At 44.4% G+C, this 22,114-nt stretch overlaps 2 protein-coding genes and 1 pseudogene across 7 annotated transcripts in view; 2 read left to right on the top strand and 1 right to left on the bottom strand.

Annotated features, from left to right (window-relative positions):
• LOC139393207 (neuron navigator 3) overlaps positions 1–22,114 on the bottom strand; it is a 233,241-nt gene that overhangs the window by 124,088 nt on the left and 87,039 nt on the right. For all 6 annotated transcript variants that reach the window (XM_071141644.1, XM_071141645.1, XM_071141647.1 and 3 more), the window contains exon 5: positions 17,945–18,119. In XM_071141644.1, coding sequence (XP_070997745.1) covers positions 17,945–18,119 — 175 coding nt within the window. The remainder of the gene's footprint in view (positions 1–17,944; positions 18,120–22,114) is intronic.
• On the top strand, positions 1,442–3,011 carry LOC139393209 (chymotrypsin B-like). The gene is made up of 3 exons (XM_071141650.1): positions 1,442–1,544; positions 1,840–2,108; positions 2,333–3,011. Exons 1-3 carry the CDS (start codon positions 1,493–1,495, stop codon positions 2,807–2,809), a joined length of 798 nt encoding a protein of 265 aa, XP_070997751.1. The 5' UTR covers positions 1,442–1,492; the 3' UTR covers positions 2,810–3,011.
• LOC139393210 (chymotrypsin B-like) lies at positions 5,636–6,404 on the top strand (annotated as a pseudogene).

Raw genomic sequence — 22,114 nt, 5'->3', positions numbered from 1 at the left:
GGCAACATTATGTTAGCCTGATAGCAATAGGTAACATTGTGTTAGCCTGATAGCAATAGGTAACATTATGTTAGCCTGATAACAATAGGCAACATTATGTTAGCCTGATAGCAATTGGCAAAATTATGTTAGCCTGATAGCAATAGGTAACATTGTGTTAGCCTGGTAGAAATAGGTAACATTATGTTAGCCTGATAGCAATAGGCAACATTATGTTAGCCTGATAGCAATAGGCAAAATTATGTTAGCCTGATAGCAATAGGTAACATTATGTTAGCCTGATAGCAATAGGTAACATTATGTTAGCCTGATAGCAATAGGCAAAATTATGTTAGCCTGATAGCAATAGGTAACATTATGTTAGCCTGATAGAGGTGTAAGGATCGAGGACAAAGTGGTTTTAGTATGTAATAATCTTCAGTGATATAAGTCAAAAGACTAAAACAAGAGGAACACATAGTGAAAGGGACCCTAGAGAGTTGTTATCTGGGGTTTTGAATTGCAGGTGTGTGTTTTCCAGTGGAGAGGGAATGGACATGTGTTATCAGTTCAACCAAGGACACATGTAGGAAATAGGGTTACATCACCTCAAAATGAGAAAAATAACAAGAAAATACCAAATGATTCCACATGAGACTCAAATTCATTCATGATCATGCAATATGAATTTTACACAGCACTGTATAAAAGGGTTGCATATAAAGTGTTAAAACTGTTAGCTAAAACCTTCTCTAGCACTATACAGAGCTATACGTGTACATCTCTGGTTTGAAAATACATTTAAAATGACGTTGGATACAGTATATCGAATGACAGTCAACAGTCAACCATTGATCTAAATACTCCAATGACCCTTTCCTAAAGAAACAACATGTTCCACATACTATATGTAATGGTTTATCTTACAAAGTGTTCAAACTGCTTCCTATGTCTCAATGAACCCTGGGAGATGTACTACAAGATGAGGGGGAGGAGAGGTTGTCTTTCTTGCACTAACACTCACGCTTGTCATTGTCTTACTAGCAGGGACTTTGCTGATAGCTGCTTTATTGAGGACACTGTGCTTACTATGACTGTGAGATGTGGTTGTCTCACCTAGCTATCTTAAGATGAATGCACTAACTGCAAGTCGCTCTGGATAAGAGCGTCTGCTAAAACAAATACTAAAATGTCATCGTAATAGGGTTGAGTGGGAAGGGGGCCTTTCCCTCTGTGATGGTAAGAGGCCGTTTGGAGCACAGTTTCTGAGAGCACTCAAGGTCATGTTTCGATAACTGCTCTAAACCTCCTATTACATGGCTGAGAACAGTCTGATCGCCCAGCGTCGATAAGCAGCTGGATACATCATTCCCCTCCTTGAGGTTAATATTCTACCATGGTTACCCTCAATTTTCAAGTGAGGTGGACACACCTCGGTCTCCCATTGGTTATAGACAGGTGGGGTTTGGGAATAAATAGGGTCCCCGGTCCACTAGACTGTCACATTCTCACAATGGCTTTCCTCTGGTTCGTGTCCTGTCTCGCCTTCATCAGCGCCGCCTACGGTGAGTATTCACACCTTCTCTTTACCTACAGTGTTACCTCCTTGATTTAACCCTTAACCCTTGTTTTAATGCTAAAAGTGTAAAAGTAAGTTGTGGAGTGCCTCAAGGCTCTGGTCTTGGACCACTACTGTTCTCATTATGTGCTACTGCTACATTGCTAGCACCTGGTGATGTTATTTGGAAACACTTCCGTACGTTGGATGCCCATGGTTGAGTATGTTGCATTAAACAGAGCATTTACTGTCGTTATAAAACATGACGAGCTAAGTGTTTGCAAAATATCTCATGTAAACAGGCTGCGGCATCCCCGCCATCAAGCCCGAGGTGTCTGGCTATGCCCGCATCGTTAATGGTGAGGAGGCTGTGCCCCACTCCTGGCCCTGGCAGGTATCTCTGCAGCAGACCAGCGGCTTCCACTTCTGTGGGGGATCCCTGATCAACGAGAACTGGGTGGTCACCGCCGCTCACTGCAACGTCGCTACCTACCACCGCGTGATCGTTGGAGAGCACAAGAGGGGCAGCGGCAACAATGCTGAGGACATCCAGATCCTGAAGCCCGCTAAGGTACAGCACAGTCACACATCCTCCTCTATAGCTCTGGGTAGAAGTTCCCCTCAGGCGCTGCTCTAGGATCAGCCTATCCCCCGCCAGCTCAGCTGATCCGATCAGTGATCCGTCGGAGCAACGACGTCCTGTAGTCCTACCTGAACTCTCCATTTCATAAAGGTTTCAGTTCTAACTGTCCCTTCTCTCCCTCAACCCACCGCACCCCCTCTCCTCACCCACAGGTGTTCACCCACCCCAAGTGGAACCCCAGTACCATCAACAACGATATCTCCCTGATCAAGCTGTCCACCCCTGCTGTCCTGAACACCAATGTGTCCCCGGTGTGCCTGGCTGAGACCGCCGACATCTTTGCACCTGGCATGACCTGTGTGACCTCCGGCTGGGGTCTGCTGCGCTACAATGCTATCAACACCCCTAACGAGCTGCAGCAGGCTGCTCTGCCCCTGCTGTCCAACGAGCAGTGCAAGCAGCACTGGGGGAGCAGCATCTCCGACGTCATGATCTGTGCCGGTGGTGCTGGTGCTACCTCCTGCATGGGTGACTCCGGTGGCCCCCTGGTCTGTGAGAAGGACAACGTCTGGACCCTGGTCGGTATTGTGTCCTGGGGCAGCAGCCGTTGCTCCACCACTACCCCCGCTGTGTACGCCCGCGTCACCGAGCTCCGTTCCTGGGTGGACCAGACCCTGGCCGCCAACTAAGAGCCATGCTGCAGCGTCCCTGTCCATCCTGTATATTGCTATGTCATTTTATGCATTGTTATGTCATACTATGTATTGCTATGTCATTCTATATATTACTATGTAATGTACAACAACTAAACATTAGCTACCAAGACTGAGAGTGCCACCCATTGGTCTGAACTGAACATGACATTCAATAAACATACTTGAACATAAAAAATATTATTGTGCAGTAGTTGTATGATTACTACATTCACAACGTAATATTTTAGTACACGAGAGGAACTTAATGTAAAGTCGGGTTACTGCTGACTGAATCTACTGCTAGCGTTAGGGGTCTCGAATGGTTGAGGGACAGCTATTTGGGAACTGTGAGAGGGGATCTTGGAGGGTTCAGGTTCATGTTTTTTGGCCTAGTGGGAGATCTGTCAACGTGCCCTTGTGTGTCGCTCTGAATGGGATTCTGTTTGATGATGTAGTTGTTGAGCGGCTTCACTGCAAGTATATTGTATGTTTCGGATTGTCAAATTTAAAAATAAATAAATAAAAAGCTACAGTAGCACGGAATCATTGACAAGACTTAAAACCTAGTGTATAAGGGCTATTATAAACCGGGTATTTTGGATCCTGGATGCTGATTGGCTGAAACAGCATTCCAGCTGTGTCTATATCATCGATATTCCAAGGGTATGATGCAAACATACTTGTTGCTGTTCTATCTGAAAGTTTAATGACGCTATTCTTGATATGCCACAGCAAATGACAAAAGAAAAGCAATAAGCTTCTATTAACGCATGACCTAACCTTGTATCTAGCCTAGCGTTTGGTTTGCAACAGTCACATACAGCAGACACATAACAACATGTGCCATTTTAACGAGGCTAATCAGGAAGTGTTAATTCCATATCTCGCTCTACCTTTCTATCCAAAGTAAAGACGCAGACCGTGTCTGAATACCCATACTTGCGTTCTAGTCAGCATTTTGGATGTGTGAAAATATAACGTTTTATAGTATGTGAAAAGTAGAACGTTTCTTTAAAACGCCAGGATGTTATACTCATTTAGAGCAAGATGCATATGTTGTGATTGTATCTGCTGTGTGTGACTGTAGAAATCGCTGCACACTATTGAGGAAGAGAATCAATGCACAGCCACACACATACCTGCCGACACATGCATTAATACACACATGCACGCTCGGACAAAGGACCAACTCACACTGTCGCTGCACTGACAACCGAGCCTCATGAAAAGACAGAAATTCTCATAGTATTACATGTAGTCATTTTGAGACATTACCACAAAAAACCTCAGAGTCGTAACCTCTACAGGATCGGTGGGTCCCCCACGGGACGGTTGAGCTAATGTAGGCTAATGCGATTAGCAGGAGGTTGTCAGTAACAAGAACATTTCCCAGGACATAAGACATATCTGATATTGGCCGAAAGCTTAAATCCTTGTTAATCTAACTGCACTCTCCAATTTACAGTAGCTATTACAGTGAAATAATATCATGCTATTGTTTGAGGAGAGCGCACAGTTATGAACTTGAAAAGTTATTAATAAACCAATTAGGCACATTTGGGCAGTCTTGATAGAAAATGTTGAACATAAATGCAATGGTTCATTGGATCCGTCTAAAACTTTGCACAGTCACTACTGCCATCTAGTGGCCAAAATCAAATTTGCGTCTGGGCTGGATAAATACATTATGGCCTTTCTCTTGAATTTCAAAGATGGTACAAACGGTACAGAAAAATACAATCAAATGCATGGTTTTTGTCTTTGTATTATCTTTACCAGATCTAATGTGTTATATTCTCCAACATGCATTTCACATTTCCACAAACGTCAGTGTTTCCTTTCAAATGGTTTCAAGAATATGCATATCCTTGCTTCAGGTTCTGAGCTATAGGCAGTTAGATTTGGGTATGTCATTTTAGGCCAAAATTTAAAAAGGGGCAGATCCTTAAGTTAAATTGCAGACTGAAGCAATTTCCAAAGGCAGCAACTAACCTCAACTTGACAAAATAGTAAGTAAAAACCTATGCATGCAATAGTACTAAGCATATAGAAAACATTGTTATAACTGAAAACGGCCTATTGATCAAAGCTAAATACTGACTGGTAACACTTTCAATGAGGGATACATATAAGGCCTTATAAATGCATTTATAATGTCTAATAATACACTTAGTAGTATCTTATACTACTTGGTATAAGGCCAGAGAGCATAATGCATCATACGTTAGCTATCTATCTCGCTTAGCTTGTTAGCATCAGTCATGCCATTAGCTTCCGCTAGCTCGTTAAACATCTTCACAGCCAGCTATCGTCCTAGCAAAGTGAGCTAGCTAGACAGCTAAGTTTTGGCATGTGCCTAGCTTTTCCAAATATATGTTGCTAGCTAACATAGCTACCTACAGTAGTCCATGCTTATGTTCCTAGTTCTTTTCAATAAATGCAGTAAATGTCAACAAGCACACAATAATTTTAAAAATGATTGAATTTTTTTTGGTTATATTAGCATTAAGCTAGGATAAGAGGCCGTCGCCCTCCTGGTACTTGACTGAGAACTGTTTGATTGCCCAGCATTGACAAGCAGCTGGACATCCCCCTAGCATTGTAGAACCAGCCTGATTGCTAAGTTTACAATTTTATCAGTCTGGAGTCCCAACTCATCAGACTGGTTCCAGCAGGATGACATCCTTGATGTTAATATTCTACCATGGCTACCCTCGGCTTTTGGGAGGGTTGGACACACCACAGTCTCTGATTGGTTACAGGTGGATGGGGTTTGGAGATAAATAGTATCTCTGTCTTCTAGACTGTCGCGTTATCACAATGGCTTTTCTCTGGTTCGTCTCCTGTCTCGCGTTTGTAAGCGCAGCCTACGTCTGCGGGACCCCCGCCATCTCTCCCGTGGCTATGGCCGCGTCATCAATGGTGAGGAGGCTGTGCCCCACTCCTGGCCCTGGCAGGTGTCCCTGCAGCAATCTGGCACCCACTTTTGTGGAGTTTCCCTGATAAACGAGTACTAGGTGGTGACTGCTGCTCACTGCGATGTCAAGACCTCCCACCGGCGAGCACGACATGCTCATGAACAATGAGGCCATCCAGATCCTGAAGCCTGCTAAAGTGTTCACCCACTCCAGGTGGAACCCCAGCACCATCAAAAATGACATCCTCTTGATCAAGCTGGCCACCACCACCACCCTGAGTGCCAAAGTGTCCCCCGTGTGTCTGGCTTCGTACGAAGACAACTTCGCCCCTGGCATGACCTGTGTGACTTCCGGCTGGTGCAAGAGCAGCTACCAGCCTGCCAATTACCCCAACACAACTGCAGCAGGGTGCTGTGCCCCTCCTGTCTGAGGAGGAGTGCAAGAAGCACTGGGGCAACATGATTCATGAAATGATCTGTGCTGGCGGTAAAGGTGTTTCCTCCTGCATGGGGGACTCCGGTGGCCCCCTGGTCTGTGAGAAGAACAAGGTGTGGAGCCTGGTCGGTATTGTGTTCTGGGGCAGCAGTGGTTGCTCTACCTCTACCCCCTCTGTGTACACCGGAGTCGTCGAGGTTCGCACCTGGGTGGACATGACCATTATGCTCAACTAAGAGCAATGCCACAGTGTCCAGAAAAATATGTACTGCTACACCATTCTAGGTTTTGTATATCTATGTTTCAGTGGAGGCTGCAGAGGTAAGGATGGATGTGTTTGATGTATTTGATACCATTCCACCGATTCCGCTTCTGCAATTACCACGAGACTGTCCTCCCCATATTAAACAGTATTTTTACTACTTGATGAATTTAAATGCTGTGCACCCTTTGATAATCAAGAGACCCTTGGGTATGTTGTGGACCACAGGAGGTTGGTGACACCTTAATTGAGGAGAACGGGCTCGTGGTAATGGCTGGAGCGGAACCAGTAGAATCACATGGTATCACATGGTTTCCAGGTGTTTGTTGACATTCCATTTCCTTTGTTCCGGACATTATTATGAGCTGTTCTCCCCTCAACAGCCTCCTGTGGTTGTGGTGGACTGTCAGTCAGTCCAGTGTGAAGCAGGTTATTCATGTCTACAGTTTAAGGGAAGAAGGTCCCCTGTGCAGTCGTTGCCAAAAGTTTTGAGAATGACACAAATATAAATTTTCACAAAGTCTGCTGCCTCAGTTTGTGTGATGGCAATTTGCATATACTCCAGAATGTTATGAAGAGTGATCAGATGAATTGCAAAGTCCCTCTTTGCCATGCAAATGAACTGAATCCCCCCCCAAAAAAACATTTCAGCGCTGCCACAAAAGGACCAGCAGACATCATGTCAGTGATTCTTTCGTTAACACAGGTGTGAGAGTTGACGAGAACAAGGCTGGAGATCACTCTGTCATGCTGATTTACTTTGAATAACAGACTGGAAGCTTCAAACGGAGGGTGGTGCTTGAAATCATTGTTCTTCCTCTGTCAAACATGGTTACCTGAAAGGAAACACATGCCGTCATCATTGCTTTGCACAAAAAGGGCTTCACAGGCAAGGATATTGCTGCCAGTAAGATTGCACCTAAATCAACCATTTATCGGATCATCAAGAACTTCAAGGAGAGCGGTTCAATTGTTGTGAAGAAGGCTTCAGGGTGCCCAAGAAAGTCCAGCAAGCACCAGGACCGTCTCCTAAAGTTGATTCAGCTGCGGGATCGGGGCACCACCAGCACAGGGCTTGCTCAGGAATGACAGCAGGCAGGTGTGAGTGCATCTGCACGCCCAGTGAGGCAAAGACTTTTGGAGGATGGCATGGTGTCAAGAAGGGCAGCAAAGAAGCCACTTCTCTCCACAAAAAAACATTAGGGACAGACTGATATTCTGCAAAAGGTACAGGGATTGGACTGCTGAGGACTGGGGTAAAGTCATTTTCTCTGATGAATCCCCTTTCCGATTGTTTGGGGCATCCGGAAAAAAGCTTGTCCGGAGAAGACAAGGTGAGCGCTACCATCAGTCCTGTGTCATGCCAACAGTAAAGCATCCTGAGACCATTCATGTGTGGGTTTGCTTCTCAGCCAAGGGAGTGGGCTCACTCACAATTTTGCCTAAGAACAGAGCCATGAATAAAGAATGGTACCAACACATCCTCTGAGAGCAACATCTCCCAACTATCCAGGAACAGTTTGGTGACGAACAATGCCTTTTCCAGCATGATGGAGCACCTTGCCATAAGGCAAAAGTGAATACTAAGTGGCTCAGGGAACAAAACATCAATATTTTTGGTCCATGGCCAAGAAACTACCCAGACCTTAATCCAATTGAGAACTTGTGGTCAATCCTCAAGAGGCAGGTGGACAAACCAAAATCCACAAATTCTGACAAACTCCAAGCATTTATTATGCGAGAATGGGCTGCCATCAGTCAGGATGTGGCCCAGAAGTTAATTGACATCATGCCAGGGCGGATTGCAGAGGTCTTGAAAAAGAAGGGTCAACCCTGTAAATATTAACTTTTTGCATCAACTTCATGTAATTGTCAATAAAAGGCTTTGACACTTGTAATTATACTTCAGTATTCCATAGTAACATCTGACAAAAATATCTAAAGACACTGAAGCAGCAAACCTTGTGGAAATTAATATTTGTGTCATTCTCAAAACTTTTGGCCACGACTGTACTCTGTAAATCACACAAGCAATACTGTAGCCTAATTCCCAAAGCTGACCCACTAAGACAACGCCAGAGTGGACTCAGGAAAGCTGACCTCCCTGGCCTTTAACTGTCATCACAAACAAACAAAACACACAGGTTTCTGAATAAACAATGGCATTGGTCATCTAGAGTTACCTGATCTTGCCCGACAGTCAGGACATGTCCTCTGTGTATATCTGTTTGTTAGTTATTTAGTTTTAGGCTAGTGGAAGAGATGAGGGTCAATAAACCCACCCATAAGAGGTGAGTGATACCCAGTCCCAGTGCCAGTTGCCTTGGAATGTAAATTAAGACTAGACTGAACACTTAATGCATGCTGGGTAAATTGGCACACAATAATTATCGGAATAAAATAACTGCGGTTTTCAAGGGCAAAATTAGCGCAGTTTTACAGAAGCGACAGAAGGTATATGCAGATTATCATTATTATTATTATTCTTATAAGATATAAATATTCAGGTCATCTTTATGGTTCACAGGTCACTTCCTCCCAGATGGGAGAGAGACAGGAAAAGGAAGGACAGATGGAAGGAAGTTGGGAGAGGGAGGTTTTGGTGCCACTTGTGATGAGAAAGTATTCCATTTTACAGAATAAATAAATAATTTATTAGACATTATTTCTCAGTTGGTTTCATTAGGGCTACTGAAGAGATCTTATCTTCGATTAAAACTGGGCAACACAGAGCCATACCCTTATCAATGCATGGTTGGCCTCCCAATGAACTCCCATCTCCCAATGAAAGTGATAACGATCATTTGGTGTAGCGTAGTGCTCCTGTTCAAATTACCCCCAGCTCTAATGAGTTTTAGTCAAACTGACTGTCTAAGTCGTAACTGTGGACGCTCTCTCTCCCTAGTAAATTAACACGGCTTTGATTTGATTTTGAGGAGGTGCCAAGTCATTGTTGGCTACTAATTAACCAAACAAGGCAGACGAAGAAAAGCACCTGGGCGGAGTTCCCACTTCCGTTTTTTAGGGGAAACGGAAGTTAGATTGAAAATTCTGTATCCCTAAGAACCAGAAACATTCGGTTTCTGACAACACCGTTAAGGGTGGCTACTAATTGACCTCTGAGATATCCATTATGCATGGCTCTTCTTCTGCTGTATGCCAATGAGCTAAATAAGTACCGTAGAGCTTCAATGAGCTAGGGAATTACCACAGAGCTTCAATGAGCTAGGGAAGTACCATTGAGCTTCAAGAGCTAGGGAAGTACCATTGAGCATCAATGAGCTAGGGAAGTACCATAGAGCTTCAATGAACTAGGGAAGTACCATTGATCATCAATGAGCTAGGGAAGTACCATAGAGCTTTAATGAGCTAAGGAAGTACCATAGAGCTTCAATGAGCTAGGGAAGTACCATAGAGCTTCAATGAGCTAGGGAAGTATCATAGAGCATCATCGACCTGGCCAAGGCTTTCGACTCTGTCAATCACCACATTCTTATTGGCAGACTCGACAGCATTGGTTTCTCAAATGATTGCCTCGCCTGGTTCTCTTCCGGTCCTCTTGCAGTCTCTATGGGGTTGCCGCAGGGTTAAATTCTTGGGCTGACTCTCTTCTCTGTATACATCAATGATGTCGCTCTTGCTGCTGGTGATTCTCTAATCCACCTCTAAGCAGACGACACCATTCTGTATACTTCTGGCCCCTCTTTGGACAATGTGTTAACTAACCTCCAGATGAGCTTCAATGCCATACAACACTCCTTCTGTGGCCTCCAACTGCTCTTAAATGCAAGTAAAACTAAATGCATGCTATTCAATCGATCACTGCCCGCACCTGCCCGCCCGTCCAGCATCACTACTCTGGACGGCTCTGACTTAGAATACGTGGACAACTACAAATACCTAGGTGTCTGGTTAGACTGTAAACTCTCCTTCCAGACTCACATCAAGCATCTCCAATCCAAAATTAAATCTAGAATCGACTTCCGATTTCACAACAAAGCATCCTTCACTCATGCTGCCAAACATACCCTTGTCAAACTGACCATCCTACCGATCCTCGACTTCGGCGATGTCATCTATAAAATAGCCTCCAACACTCTACTCAACAAATTGGATGCAGTCTATCACAGTGCCATCCGTTTTGTCACCAAAACCCCATATACTACCCACACCTTGCGACCTGTATGCTCTTGTTGGTTGACCCTCGCTTCATACTCGTCGCCAAACCCACTGGCTACAGGTTATCTACAAGTCTCTGTTAGGTAAAGCCCCGCCTTATCTCAGCTCACTGGTCACCATAGCAGCACCCACTCGTAGCACGCGCTCCAGCAGGTATATCTCACTGGTCACCCCCAAAGCCAATTCCTCCTTTGGTCGCCTTTCCTTACAGTTCTCTGCTGCCAATGACTGGAACAAACTGCAAAAATCACTGAAGCTGGAGACCCATATCTCCCTCACTAGCTTTAAGCACCAGCTGTCAGTAACTGGTTGTTACACATGGAATATTGTTGTATGTGTCTAACTGCTATGCTTTATCTTGGCCAGGTCGCAGTTGTAAATGAGAACTTGTTCTCAACTAGCCTAGCTGGTTAAAAGGTTAAATAAAAAAATAAAACATCAAAGCGCTAGGGAAGTACCATAGTGCTTCAAAAACACACACAGGGCAATTTCCCATTATATCTACCTGTTCATATTATTGTGTTAATTGGAAGGTGTATGTATGGCATCTGACAGAGACGTAATAAAAAACACGTAACCAACGATGCTCCCCACTCCCTCCCCTATCCTCTCTCCTCCCAGAATCCTTTGTGTGAGGGGTAAAGTAAATGGTTCACGTAGGGAAGATAGCCGCGGTGCCATGATTAATACAAGCCATCATTCCCAGAGGATGAAGCCGCAACGTGGGCGCAACAACTCTGCTCAAACCTTTCTCATCTTTTATCATGAACGTGCCTTGGATCTTTTCCCATTTTCTCCCTGAGTTTCATATTTCAGATGGCCCTATTGTGAATAGGCATTAGTGTCAGGTTAACGGATGGGGTTTATTTAAAGTTAGAGAGGGTCACAGGGCTAGATCACTAGCTACTGGTCTGTGGAACTGGTAGAAAGAGCTAGCGCTACACTAGCCTACAGTGCATTGAAATTGTACAGCAGCATGTGTTTCACTTAATTAAACTGACAGGGGACTGCACAGCACATGTTTCAGTGTGGCCCAATGCATCCCCTATAAAGTCTGCTGGAACATAAAAGCCACAGTATATTCCTACCCTCTAGCGTTTATCCAAACCACGACCTTTAAGATATTTCCATGTGGAGAAAACATATGAGGTAAAGATACGCTGTACAATATGTCAGGTCACATTGATTAGGACATACATCACCGAGCGCAATCTAATGAACTGCGACAACGGCCTTGCGCATAGCATATGAGACCTATATTGGAGAGGCATCGCTGTCCTATTAGATATGAGCTGTGGTTATCTATTCACTTTGCCTCAACATTGTCATAATTCTGAGGTCAGCCAATAGCTAATCCCTCCATGATCCACAGCGGCAGATTCCTCTGTTGACAGTAGGTATGAGGGTGTCCTCCGACAGTGACACACCCACACACCCACACATGCATACACACATATACACACACACACACACACACGCGCACGCACCCACACACGCCCTTTTAAACGAGGCTAAATCAGGGAATGGGAATAGTATCTCTCGCTCTACCTCTCAAAGTAAAGACACACAGGGGGCTGCCTAGCGCCTTTACACAATCCCTTACCACATTCATAACTTCAGTTCTATCAATTGCTGTATACAGCTCATCTAAAGGTCAAAGGATAATCTAGACGGAACTGTCAATATAGTGATGAACTGATGCCGGTGTGAAAAGACAGCAATGATCATATTATTACATATAGAAACATTGAAACACGACCGCTCAGAAACCTCCGATTAGATTCCCTTACAGACTATAGAGTAGATTCACTTACAGACTATAGAGTAGATTCACTTAGACTATAGAGTAGATTCACTAACAGACTATAGAGTAGATTCATTTACAGACTATAGAGTAGATTCCCTTACAGACTATAGAGTAGATTCCCTTACAGACTATAGAGTAGATTCACTTACAGACTATAGAGTAGATTCACTTACAGACTATAGAGTAGATTCACTAACAGACTATAGAGTAGATTCACTAACAGACTATAGAGTAGATTCACTTACAGACTATAGAGTAGATTCACTTACAGACTATAGAGTAGATTCACTTACAGACTATAGAGTAGATTCACTTACAGACTATAGAGTAGATTCACTTACAGACTATAGAGTAGATTCACTTACAGACTATAGAGTAGATTCCCTTACAGACTATAGAGTAGATTCACTTACAGACTATAGAGTAGACTCACTTACAGACTATAGAGTAGATTAACTTACAGACTATAGAGTAGATTCACTTACAGACTATAGAGTAGATTCCCTTACAGACTATAGAGTAGATTCACTTACAGACTATAGAGTAGATTCACTTACAGACTATAGAGTAGATTCACTTACAGACTATAGAGTAGATTCACTTACAGACTATAGAGTAGATTCACTTACAGACTATAGAGTAGGTTCATTTAGACTATAGAGTAGATTCACTTACAGACTATAGAGTAGATTCACTTACAGACTATAGAATAGATTAATTTAGACTATAGAGTAGATTCACTTACAGACTATAGAGTATATTCACTTACAGACTATAGAGTAGATTCCCTTAAAGACTATAGAGTAGATTCACTTACAGACTATAGAGTAGATTCCCTTACAGACTATAGAGTAGATTCACTTACAGACTATAGAGTAGATTCCCTTACAGACTATAGAGTAGATTCACTTACAGACTATAGAGTAGATTCACTTACAGACTATAGAGTAGATTCACTTAGACTATAGAGTAGATTCACTTACAGACTATAGAGTAGATTCCCTTACAGACTATAGAGTAGATTCACTTACAGACTATAGAGTAGATTCCCTTACAGACTATAGAGTAGATTCCCTTACAGACTATAGAGTAGATTCACTTACAGACTATAGAGTAGATTCCCTTACAGACTATAGAGTAGATTCACTTAGACTATAGAGTAGATTCACTAACAGACTATAGAGTAGATTCCCTTACAGACTATAGAGTAGATTCCCTTACAGACTATAGAGTAGATTCCCTTACAGACTATAGAGTAGATTCCCTTACAGACTATAGAGTAGATTCACTTACAGACTATAGAGTAGATTCACTTACAGACTATAGAGTAGATTCCCTTACAGACTATAGAGTAGATTCACTTACAGACTATAGAGTAGATTCACTTACAGACTATAGAGTAGATTCACTAACAGACTATAGAGTAGATTCCCTTACAGACTATAGAGTAGATTCCCTTACAGACTATAGAGTAGATTCCCTTACAGACTATAGAGTAGATTCCCTTACAGACTATAGAGTAGATTCCCTTACAGACTATAGAGTAGATTCCCTTACAGACTATAGAGTAGATTCACTAACAGACTATAGAGTAGATTCCCTTACAGACTATAGAGTAGATTCCCTTACAGACTATAGAGTAGATTCCCTTACAGACTATAGAGTAGATTCCCTTACAAACTATAGAGTAGATTCCCTTACAGACTATAGAGTAGATTCACTTACAGACTATAGAGTAGATTCACTTACAGACTATAGAGTAGATTCACTTACAGACTATAGAGTAGATTCACTTACAGACTCTAGAGTAGATTCATTTACAGACTATAGAGTAGATTCCCTTAAAGACACAACATATAGAAACATCTCCACAAGCAGCAACTCATAGCTCCCTTTCAACCAACTTCACAAAATGACACATCAAAACCTATGCAGGCAATAACACTAAGCATCGACGTGAAACTAGTTTGAGTAAAGGCAGTCAATTACCAGTTCATGATGACATCAATACAGTCTCCTAATCCAACTACAGTAGCAGTACCACGCTTGGCTTTAAATCAGAACAGAGAGCCAACAGGCACCGACACTCTACTCAGTACAGTACCTAGAGGGGTCTGGCTTGGCTTTCCCATAGAGCAGACGACTCTTTCTCTCCCGGGGCTTGGCGGTGGGCAGGCGCGAGCGCGAGACAAGGGGGTCAACTTGTTCACCATGGGACATGATGAGTTAAGTGGGAGGGATCGCCGATGCTGCCCCACTACCTTCTACAGTTCCAGCCCCAGAGGCTCCTGGGTGTCGCGGGCCACCAATGGGGAGTTTCCCCCCAACATATACACATGCACACACGCACACATGTACAGAGCACTTGGCCTGCTCACATTTACAGTTGCAGCACTAGGCTTTCTATAGCCAGCACCTGCTGCTGGAGCCCTGATCGGCCTCACTGGTGTCTGGGGGGAGAGAGGAGGACGTGTGTGTGTACGTGTGTGTGTGTGTGTGTGTATGTGTGTACGTGTGTGTGATTAAGTGAGTGAAAGATAATTGATAATTGCTTTATAAAAAGCAACACTACATTGTTCGGTGGATCAGACTACATTGTCCTAGATTGTATTTTTGGAGATCCAGGAGATCCAGACAGGGCTGGTCACGTCTGTGAAATCAGACAATGCGGTACGCAGGTTGACGTTTATTGGGATGAGTCTTGTCCTTGAGGCAAAACTTCTGCTAGATGGGCCAGCTGCAAAGTCAAAATTGTCTATACTGTAAAAATGTATGAAAACAAAAATGTGCTTTTTAGTCTTCGGTTAGGGTTAGGCATTAGGGTTAGCAGTGTGGTTAAGGTTAGGCATTAGGGTTAGCAGTGTGGTTAAGGTTAGGCATTAGGGTTAGCAGTGTGGTTAAGGTTAGGCATTAGGGTTAGCAGTGTGGTTAAGGTTAGGCATTAGGGTTAGCAGTGTGGTTAAGGTTAGGCATTAGGGTTAGCAGTGTGGTTAAGGTTAGGCATTAGGGTTAGCAGTGTGGTTAAGGTTAGGCATTAGGGTTAGCAGTGTGGTTAAGGTTAGGCATTAGGGTTAGCAGTGTGGTTAAGGTTAGGCATTAGGGTTAGCAGTGTGGTTAAGGTTAGGCATTAGGGTTAGCAGTGTGGTTAGAGTTAAGGTTAGCAGTGTGCTTAAGGCTAGGGTTAAGGTTAGGTTCAATGACATTGTGGCTGTTCCAACTAGTGTCCACTCTGCAGAGCAGTACAAGATTCATGATGAAAAATGCTAACCTGCATGTTATACGAGCAGAGAGGTGAATGCTAACCTGCATGTCATACGAGCAGAGAGGTGAATGCTAACCTGCATGTTATACGAGCAGAGAGGTGAATGCTAACCTGCATGTCATACGAGCAGAGAGGTGAATGCTAACCTGCATGTTATACGAGCAGAGAGGTGAATGCTAACCTGCATGTCATACGAGCAGAGAGGTGAATGCTAACCTGCATGTTATACGAGCAGAGAGGTGAATGCTAACCTGCATGTCATACGAGCAGAGAGGTGAATGCTAACCTGCATGTCATACGAGCAGAGAGGTGAATGCTAACCTGCATGTCATACGAGCAGAGAGGTGAATGCTAACCTGCATGTCATACGAGCAGAGAGGTGAATGCTAACCTGCATGTCATACGAGCAGAGAGGTGAATGCTAACCTGCATGTCATACGAGCAGAGAGGTGAATGCTAACCTGCATGTCATACGAGCAGAGAGGTGAATGCTTACTCAGAGTATATTTCACTTGAAACACTTTACAGCTCAAGCTAATTGGCTAATGTAACATGTCCTCATATTCCCCTACAGTTGAATACCTAAAAATCCTTCTTGTGTCAGTTCTGAAATATTTATGACAGACTGATTAATCATCCTGGTTTGCGTCAGATTTTTGACACACACACACATGCAGACACACACCGTATCTGGTTCTCCATTAAAACCACCACCACACCGACCACTTCTCTACTGGGAAAACAATGGCTTCCTGTAGCAGTGATGGGCTGTGGTGCATCGCATCTCGTGGGGTGTTGATTTACTAATCTCCCCCAGGGGAATGAGACGTTACTGGGCCTGGCAGACCTTGAGGAAACCCTGGCAGATCCTGGGTGTTGTTGGAAGCCAGCCCCATACATTTAACTAGCCCTCTGGTTCCTGGCTCCTTATGGCCTCCTGGCCTACTTCTGCTGTGTGACATCACCAAGGCCCGGCTTGGGGTATCGGACCCGCACCTGTCGCTTGTTGCTGCCTCTGACTGGGAGAGGTCCCAGAAAGCTGAGGCCCGAGAGGGAGGAATGAGGGGCAGCTGTGCCTCTCTGCGCACCCCTCCCACCCATAACCAGGCTAATACCCCTAGACTCAGTTATTCAGTTATAGCCTCTCAAACTCTGCCCCTCCTTGCCTCTCTCCCTCTCTAGCGTTCCGCAGTCCTGACAGTGACCAGAGGATCAACACCGGGTACCTCAGAATACATCCATACACCAGCAGCAGGCCAGACCAGGGCCTGGTTGGGATGGTTGGGAGGTGTAACCTGAGGTCGCCATGGGAATGCCACCCATCTGTGGCATTTTAAACCTCTCTTCAGATGCTTCTCTCAGGCTGGGCTGTCTATTTACATCACATGGCCCTGGATCCCTTCCTGTTTTTATTGCTTAGTGGGCAGAGGCAGAGTCCACTTTCTGTCTACTTCTGCAATGAGTTGAAATGTTCCTCTGTTAGCTCCTATCTGTTTATTAAATGGTCAAATGTCTGTCTAAACTACTGGCACACAGCTCGGACACCCATACATACCCCGCAAGACAGGCCACAAGAGGTCTCTTCACAGTCCCCAAGTCCAGAACAGACTATGTGAGGCACACTGTACTACATAGAGCCATGACTACATGGCACTACATCAAGTAACTGACGCAGGCAGTAAAATTTGATTTAAAAAAACAGATTAAAAAACATCTTATGGAACCGGGACTGTGAAGCAACACAAACATAGGCATCGACACACACACACACACACACACACACACACACACACACACACACACACACACACACACACACACACACACACACGATAACATACGCACTATGCACACACATACACATGGATTTAGTACTGTAGATATGTGGTAGTGGTGGAGCAGGGGCCTGAGGGCACACAGTGTGTTGTGAAATCTCTGACTGTATTGTAATGTTTTAAAACATTATATAAACTGTCTTAATTTTGCTGGACCCCAGGAAGATTAGCTGCTGCCTTGGATCCATAATAAATACAAATGGTGTGAAAATACATAGCAGGGACCTGTTTGGACGAGACAAACTCAATTTGAACCGTACACCAAAGTCAAAATATCCCAAGATCAAATGTGTTCAGAAGCAAAATAACACACCAGCATAGTGGCTGCAAATGTGACTGGTAAACCATTAGTAAGGAATATGCAAAACTGACCCAAAATGTAGCATCTAGCGCCAACTTCACCCGGCGCCATTGAGGACAACTGAGCCTACCTGGACTGCATCTCTGGTTGCGTTTTGAGGGGGCTGGCCGGCGCCGCCCCGGTGGTCTGGTGTGTAAGCTCTACCAGGGACTGGTAGTACTGCTGCTGCTGTTGCTGCTGCTGCTTGTAGCGAGACAGGATGAAGAACAGTCCCAGGATGGTCTTTAGATTCCCATTCCGGATCTCTGACGGGTAGACAGGGGAACAGAGCACATCATTATCAGGAACGTGGGTTCAAATCTAGCTGCTGCCAACAATACGGAAATGTATGCACGCAGTACTATAATTGGTTTGGATAAAAGCGTCAGCTAGCTAAATGACATGTATTTACCACCCTGTGTGATTCCTGGCTTGGCTAAGAGAAGACACAAACACACATCTGACACAAAGGAAGTGAGTATCTAGTGTTGTTTTCGTCTCAGAATGAGGAAGTGAGAATGAAATAGTGAGTCAGGTACAGTGTGCTATTACTAACGGAACAAGTGTCTAATTTAACTGTAACCGTGGCAACCTATTTTTGAATTTCATTTAGTTGACATTGACTATTTCACAATTATTGCACTAGGGATTCACCTAAGACCACTGGCTGAGTGACCTCGTGATCCTCGTGAGAAATGGGTTCAGACTAGGTTGCACACATTCACTCTAAACTTACTCTAAAATGCTTTTAAAGTTCACTTCTCCCTGCAAAACAAAGGGAGCCTATCAACTGTGATATGATTCATCTGAAATCCAGGAATGAAAATGTATCTCTCGCTCAGCCCCCGTCATCGGAGCGCTAACGCATCCACTTGTGAAATGGCTTTTCATATCAGAATAGCTGACACAGAGGCTGTTTGAAAGATTTCAACAGCTGACACAGCAGTTTACGTAACAGGGCTCAACTTTCTTGGCCTGTTGTTTGGCGATTACAAAAAGTTGGAAAGATTAATCTTTACGTTTTCGATTTCAAACTCCAGGAAGCAGTAATTTATACTGTTACATTGCAGCAGTCCAAACGGGCAGTATTCACTTGAAGAACGAAAACGTCCCACATTCATTCGGCAAAGCAATTTGTCACTGGCCACAGAATAATTAGAGATTTACTGTGTAGAAAACAATAGCACAACAGAAATACAGGGCCTTTTGAGGTTACTATTTGAAACATGAAGGACCAGTTTCCCGGAACCAGATTAAGCCTGTTTGTGGACTAAAAAACATGCTGAATGGAGAATCTCCATTGAAAGTGTTTACTAGTCCAGGACTAGGCTTAATCTGGTTCCAGGAAAACCATCCTATAGAGTAAGAGATAGAAGCAGTTGACCATGTGAACATCTATTCAGACATTCAGACAAATACAGACATTTGATATCAATGCGACCAGTTGTCTCCTCGTGCTTCACATGGATGTGGAACAGATTCATTAAACACAGATATCGCAGCAGGGTTGTCATTTAGAGAAAAACAAAACAGCTGCGATTTTGAGGAAAATGGAACCGAACTTGATCCAGATATCGGGTAACGGAGGGAGGTCCACCAGGATAGGGTTTCCTCTAACGCCAGCCTGCTCTTAACCAGCCTGCTTTACCAGCCTGCTTTACCAGCCTGCTTTACCAGCCTGCTCCCACTCTTTCTATTCAGCCTGCTTCCAGAGACCCTCTCCCTCAGAATTATCCAATTATGGCTAAGCTCCATTGGCCCCACCATACAGGAGCACATGTCTTATGCCCAGTTTCAAAGCAACGTGGGCTAAATGCTGTCAGCACTTCGGGGCCAGTCCTCCTTGGGCCACAGTCAGAGTATATGGGCCCCGCTTCGAGGGACTTTTAAGTGGTTAACGCGGTTTCATTTAACCTTTTGTCTTTTTTGGGGGCGGATTTTACGAGCCACAAAGGACTTCGGAGGAGGTAGATGGAGGGTTCTGCTAGGCCTGAATGGTACAGGAAAAGTATTGAGGAAAAATGGGACTGCTGAACCGCTCCCACCCAATTAATCTTTCCTGGATTTAATCCCCAGACGCGAGCTGATTTAGCCTTGGCCTCTTTCAATAACATTTGACCCTAACGACCAAGGCTGCGAACTTTGACTGTAGAGAAAGAGGAAGTTATACATTTCCCTTTCAAAAGTGATATGATCTGAGGTTTTAAAACCTCGTATTATACATTCTCTTCCCCTTTCAGCTACTCTGTTCCCCAACCAGCTGACAATCTGAGTTACATCCAGAACTGGTCCTGACCTGTGCATCTTCCTGCTAGTTATCTGATGAAGGCAGAATATATGGACTGCTGGTTTTACAGAGTGGTGGACACATCAGATCAGGAGGGTGAGTATGCGTGTCCTCACTGACCCGGCAAGGAGAGGCGTTTAAGTGCTAACCAGGCTAGGAAAAACAGACCTATTCGAACAGGCATCTGTGACCACAGAGATCAAGGAGTAGGTTTGGGCTCATGTCACAGTCGTCACAGTGAGAGCAGGGCCCTGGCGTCCAGATGGTTCTCCCTCACCGTACAGACCCTGCCACCACTTAATGACCTGCCACGGGTGACCCCTCGCTGTACATGGCTATGAACTGCAGGAAGGACACTTTTAGAGGTTCACACCTGCTTTTAAAATATTTGGTTTAGACTAGAGCGAGTGACCCTTGAATAGATCTCAGCAGGCACGGATGAACCTATCTGCGGGTTGACTGGTGGAACTGAAAAGCGGGTGTTGAAGACCCTGGCAGAACAAAGGAGTGCTGGACATTGAATGGTTGTTGTACCGTTTGTTGGCTGTTTTCATTGAACAGAAAATGAGGAAGTCCAGTTTTATTATGCTATGTATTAAGTCTTTGTTTGCTTGCTATGAAGTTATATCAGGGGTGTTTCCGGGACTTTGACGCACGCGACAAACAAGATCATTAAATCTGGCACATCTGAGGCTGAGGTCGCCCACAAGACGCCTTTCTGGAGTTTTTTTCCTAGAAGATTATTAGATTGTTTTCTGGAAAAATCCTATACCCTCCAAGTACATCAAACATCCCGTTTCTTTTCAAATTCCACGCCTCGTAAAAACTAAGCACAAGCGTATGGAGGCCTCAAAAGTCTGCAGAACACACAGCTAATTCAATGAAGCATAGTCCTCACTAGCTTAGGGGTATATGGAATGACTGGCCCACTCCTCATACACATGGCCCAGGGGGACAGAGACCCACGCCTGGCCCACTCCTCATACACATGGCCCGGGGAGACAGAGACCTACGCCTGGCCCACTCCTCATACACATGGCCCAGTGAGACAGAGACCCACGCCTGGCCCACTCCTCATACACATGGTCCAGGGAGACAGAGACCCACGCCTGGCCCACTCCTCATACACATGGCCCAGGGAGACAGAGACCCACGCCTGGCCCACTCTTCATACACATGGCCCAGGGGGACAGAGACCCACGCCTGGTCCACCCCTCATATACATGGCCTAGGGGGACAGGGACCCACGCCTGGCCAACTCCTCATACACATGGCCCAGGGAGACAGAGACCCACGCCTGGCCCACTCCTCATACACATGGCCAGGGGGACAGGGACCCACGGCCATAAAAAAGTAACCCAATAGCCTGTATATTTAGGTACCCTCTTCTATTCCAGACTGGCAAAGTCACTTTGCTGTTTTTAGGGGGACAGAATTTAGAGTAGCTGGTCAGAGTATTCGGACGGCTATTTGGGCTGTTCCGACAGGTCAAGGGCATCGTCACTTCCCCAAACTTTAGAGGGGAGTTAAACTGACGGTGGTCCAGGAAACAAACACTGGTCTTAAATAACAGTTGGCTAGTTACTGTGGGGCATGTTAACACCCATATGAGTAGGGCTGTATATCTGATTCATAGCAGCTTGTAGGAGGAGAGTAACCTCAAATGGGCCATTCAAAAACTATGTGTAGTTAGGTTGACCGATCCTGCTATAACTCTCAACGACACATTAACTTCCTTCCATCCTGTGATACATTTTTCAACTCGAGACCCAAATGAGAAATTCACCGTCCTTCCGTGACCCAATAACCCAAATCAAGAAGAAATATAAATATTTTCAGTCCAGTTGGGGTACCGACCCATAGCTTAAGAAACCGTACAACCACAGTCCTAGTTCCTAGCCTTGTCTCAAGCCTCATGGGTTAATAATCATCATTATACATTCATCTTCATTAAAAAAATAAGAATTCAGTCTT

The sequence above is a fragment of the Oncorhynchus clarkii genome, chromosome 33, assembly GCF_045791955.1.
Source record: "Oncorhynchus clarkii lewisi isolate Uvic-CL-2024 chromosome 33, UVic_Ocla_1.0, whole genome shotgun sequence".
Taxonomy (NCBI): domain Eukaryota; kingdom Metazoa; phylum Chordata; class Actinopteri; order Salmoniformes; family Salmonidae; genus Oncorhynchus; species Oncorhynchus clarkii.
This window is presented reverse-complemented; position numbering and strand designations above follow the sequence as displayed.

Excerpts from the sequence above, each read along its gene's own strand:
- LOC139393209 (XM_071141650.1), top strand. The coding sequence starts at position 1,493 with ATGGCTTTCCTCTGGTTCGTGTCCTGTCTCGCCTTCATCAGCGCCGCC. Across the intron at positions 1,545-1,839 it reads CTTCATCAGCGCCGCCTACG|GCTGCGGCATCCCCGCCATC; the intron begins GTGAGTATTCAC and ends TCATGTAAACAG. Across the intron at positions 2,109-2,332 it reads AGATCCTGAAGCCCGCTAAG|GTGTTCACCCACCCCAAGTG; the intron begins GTACAGCACAGT and ends CCTCACCCACAG.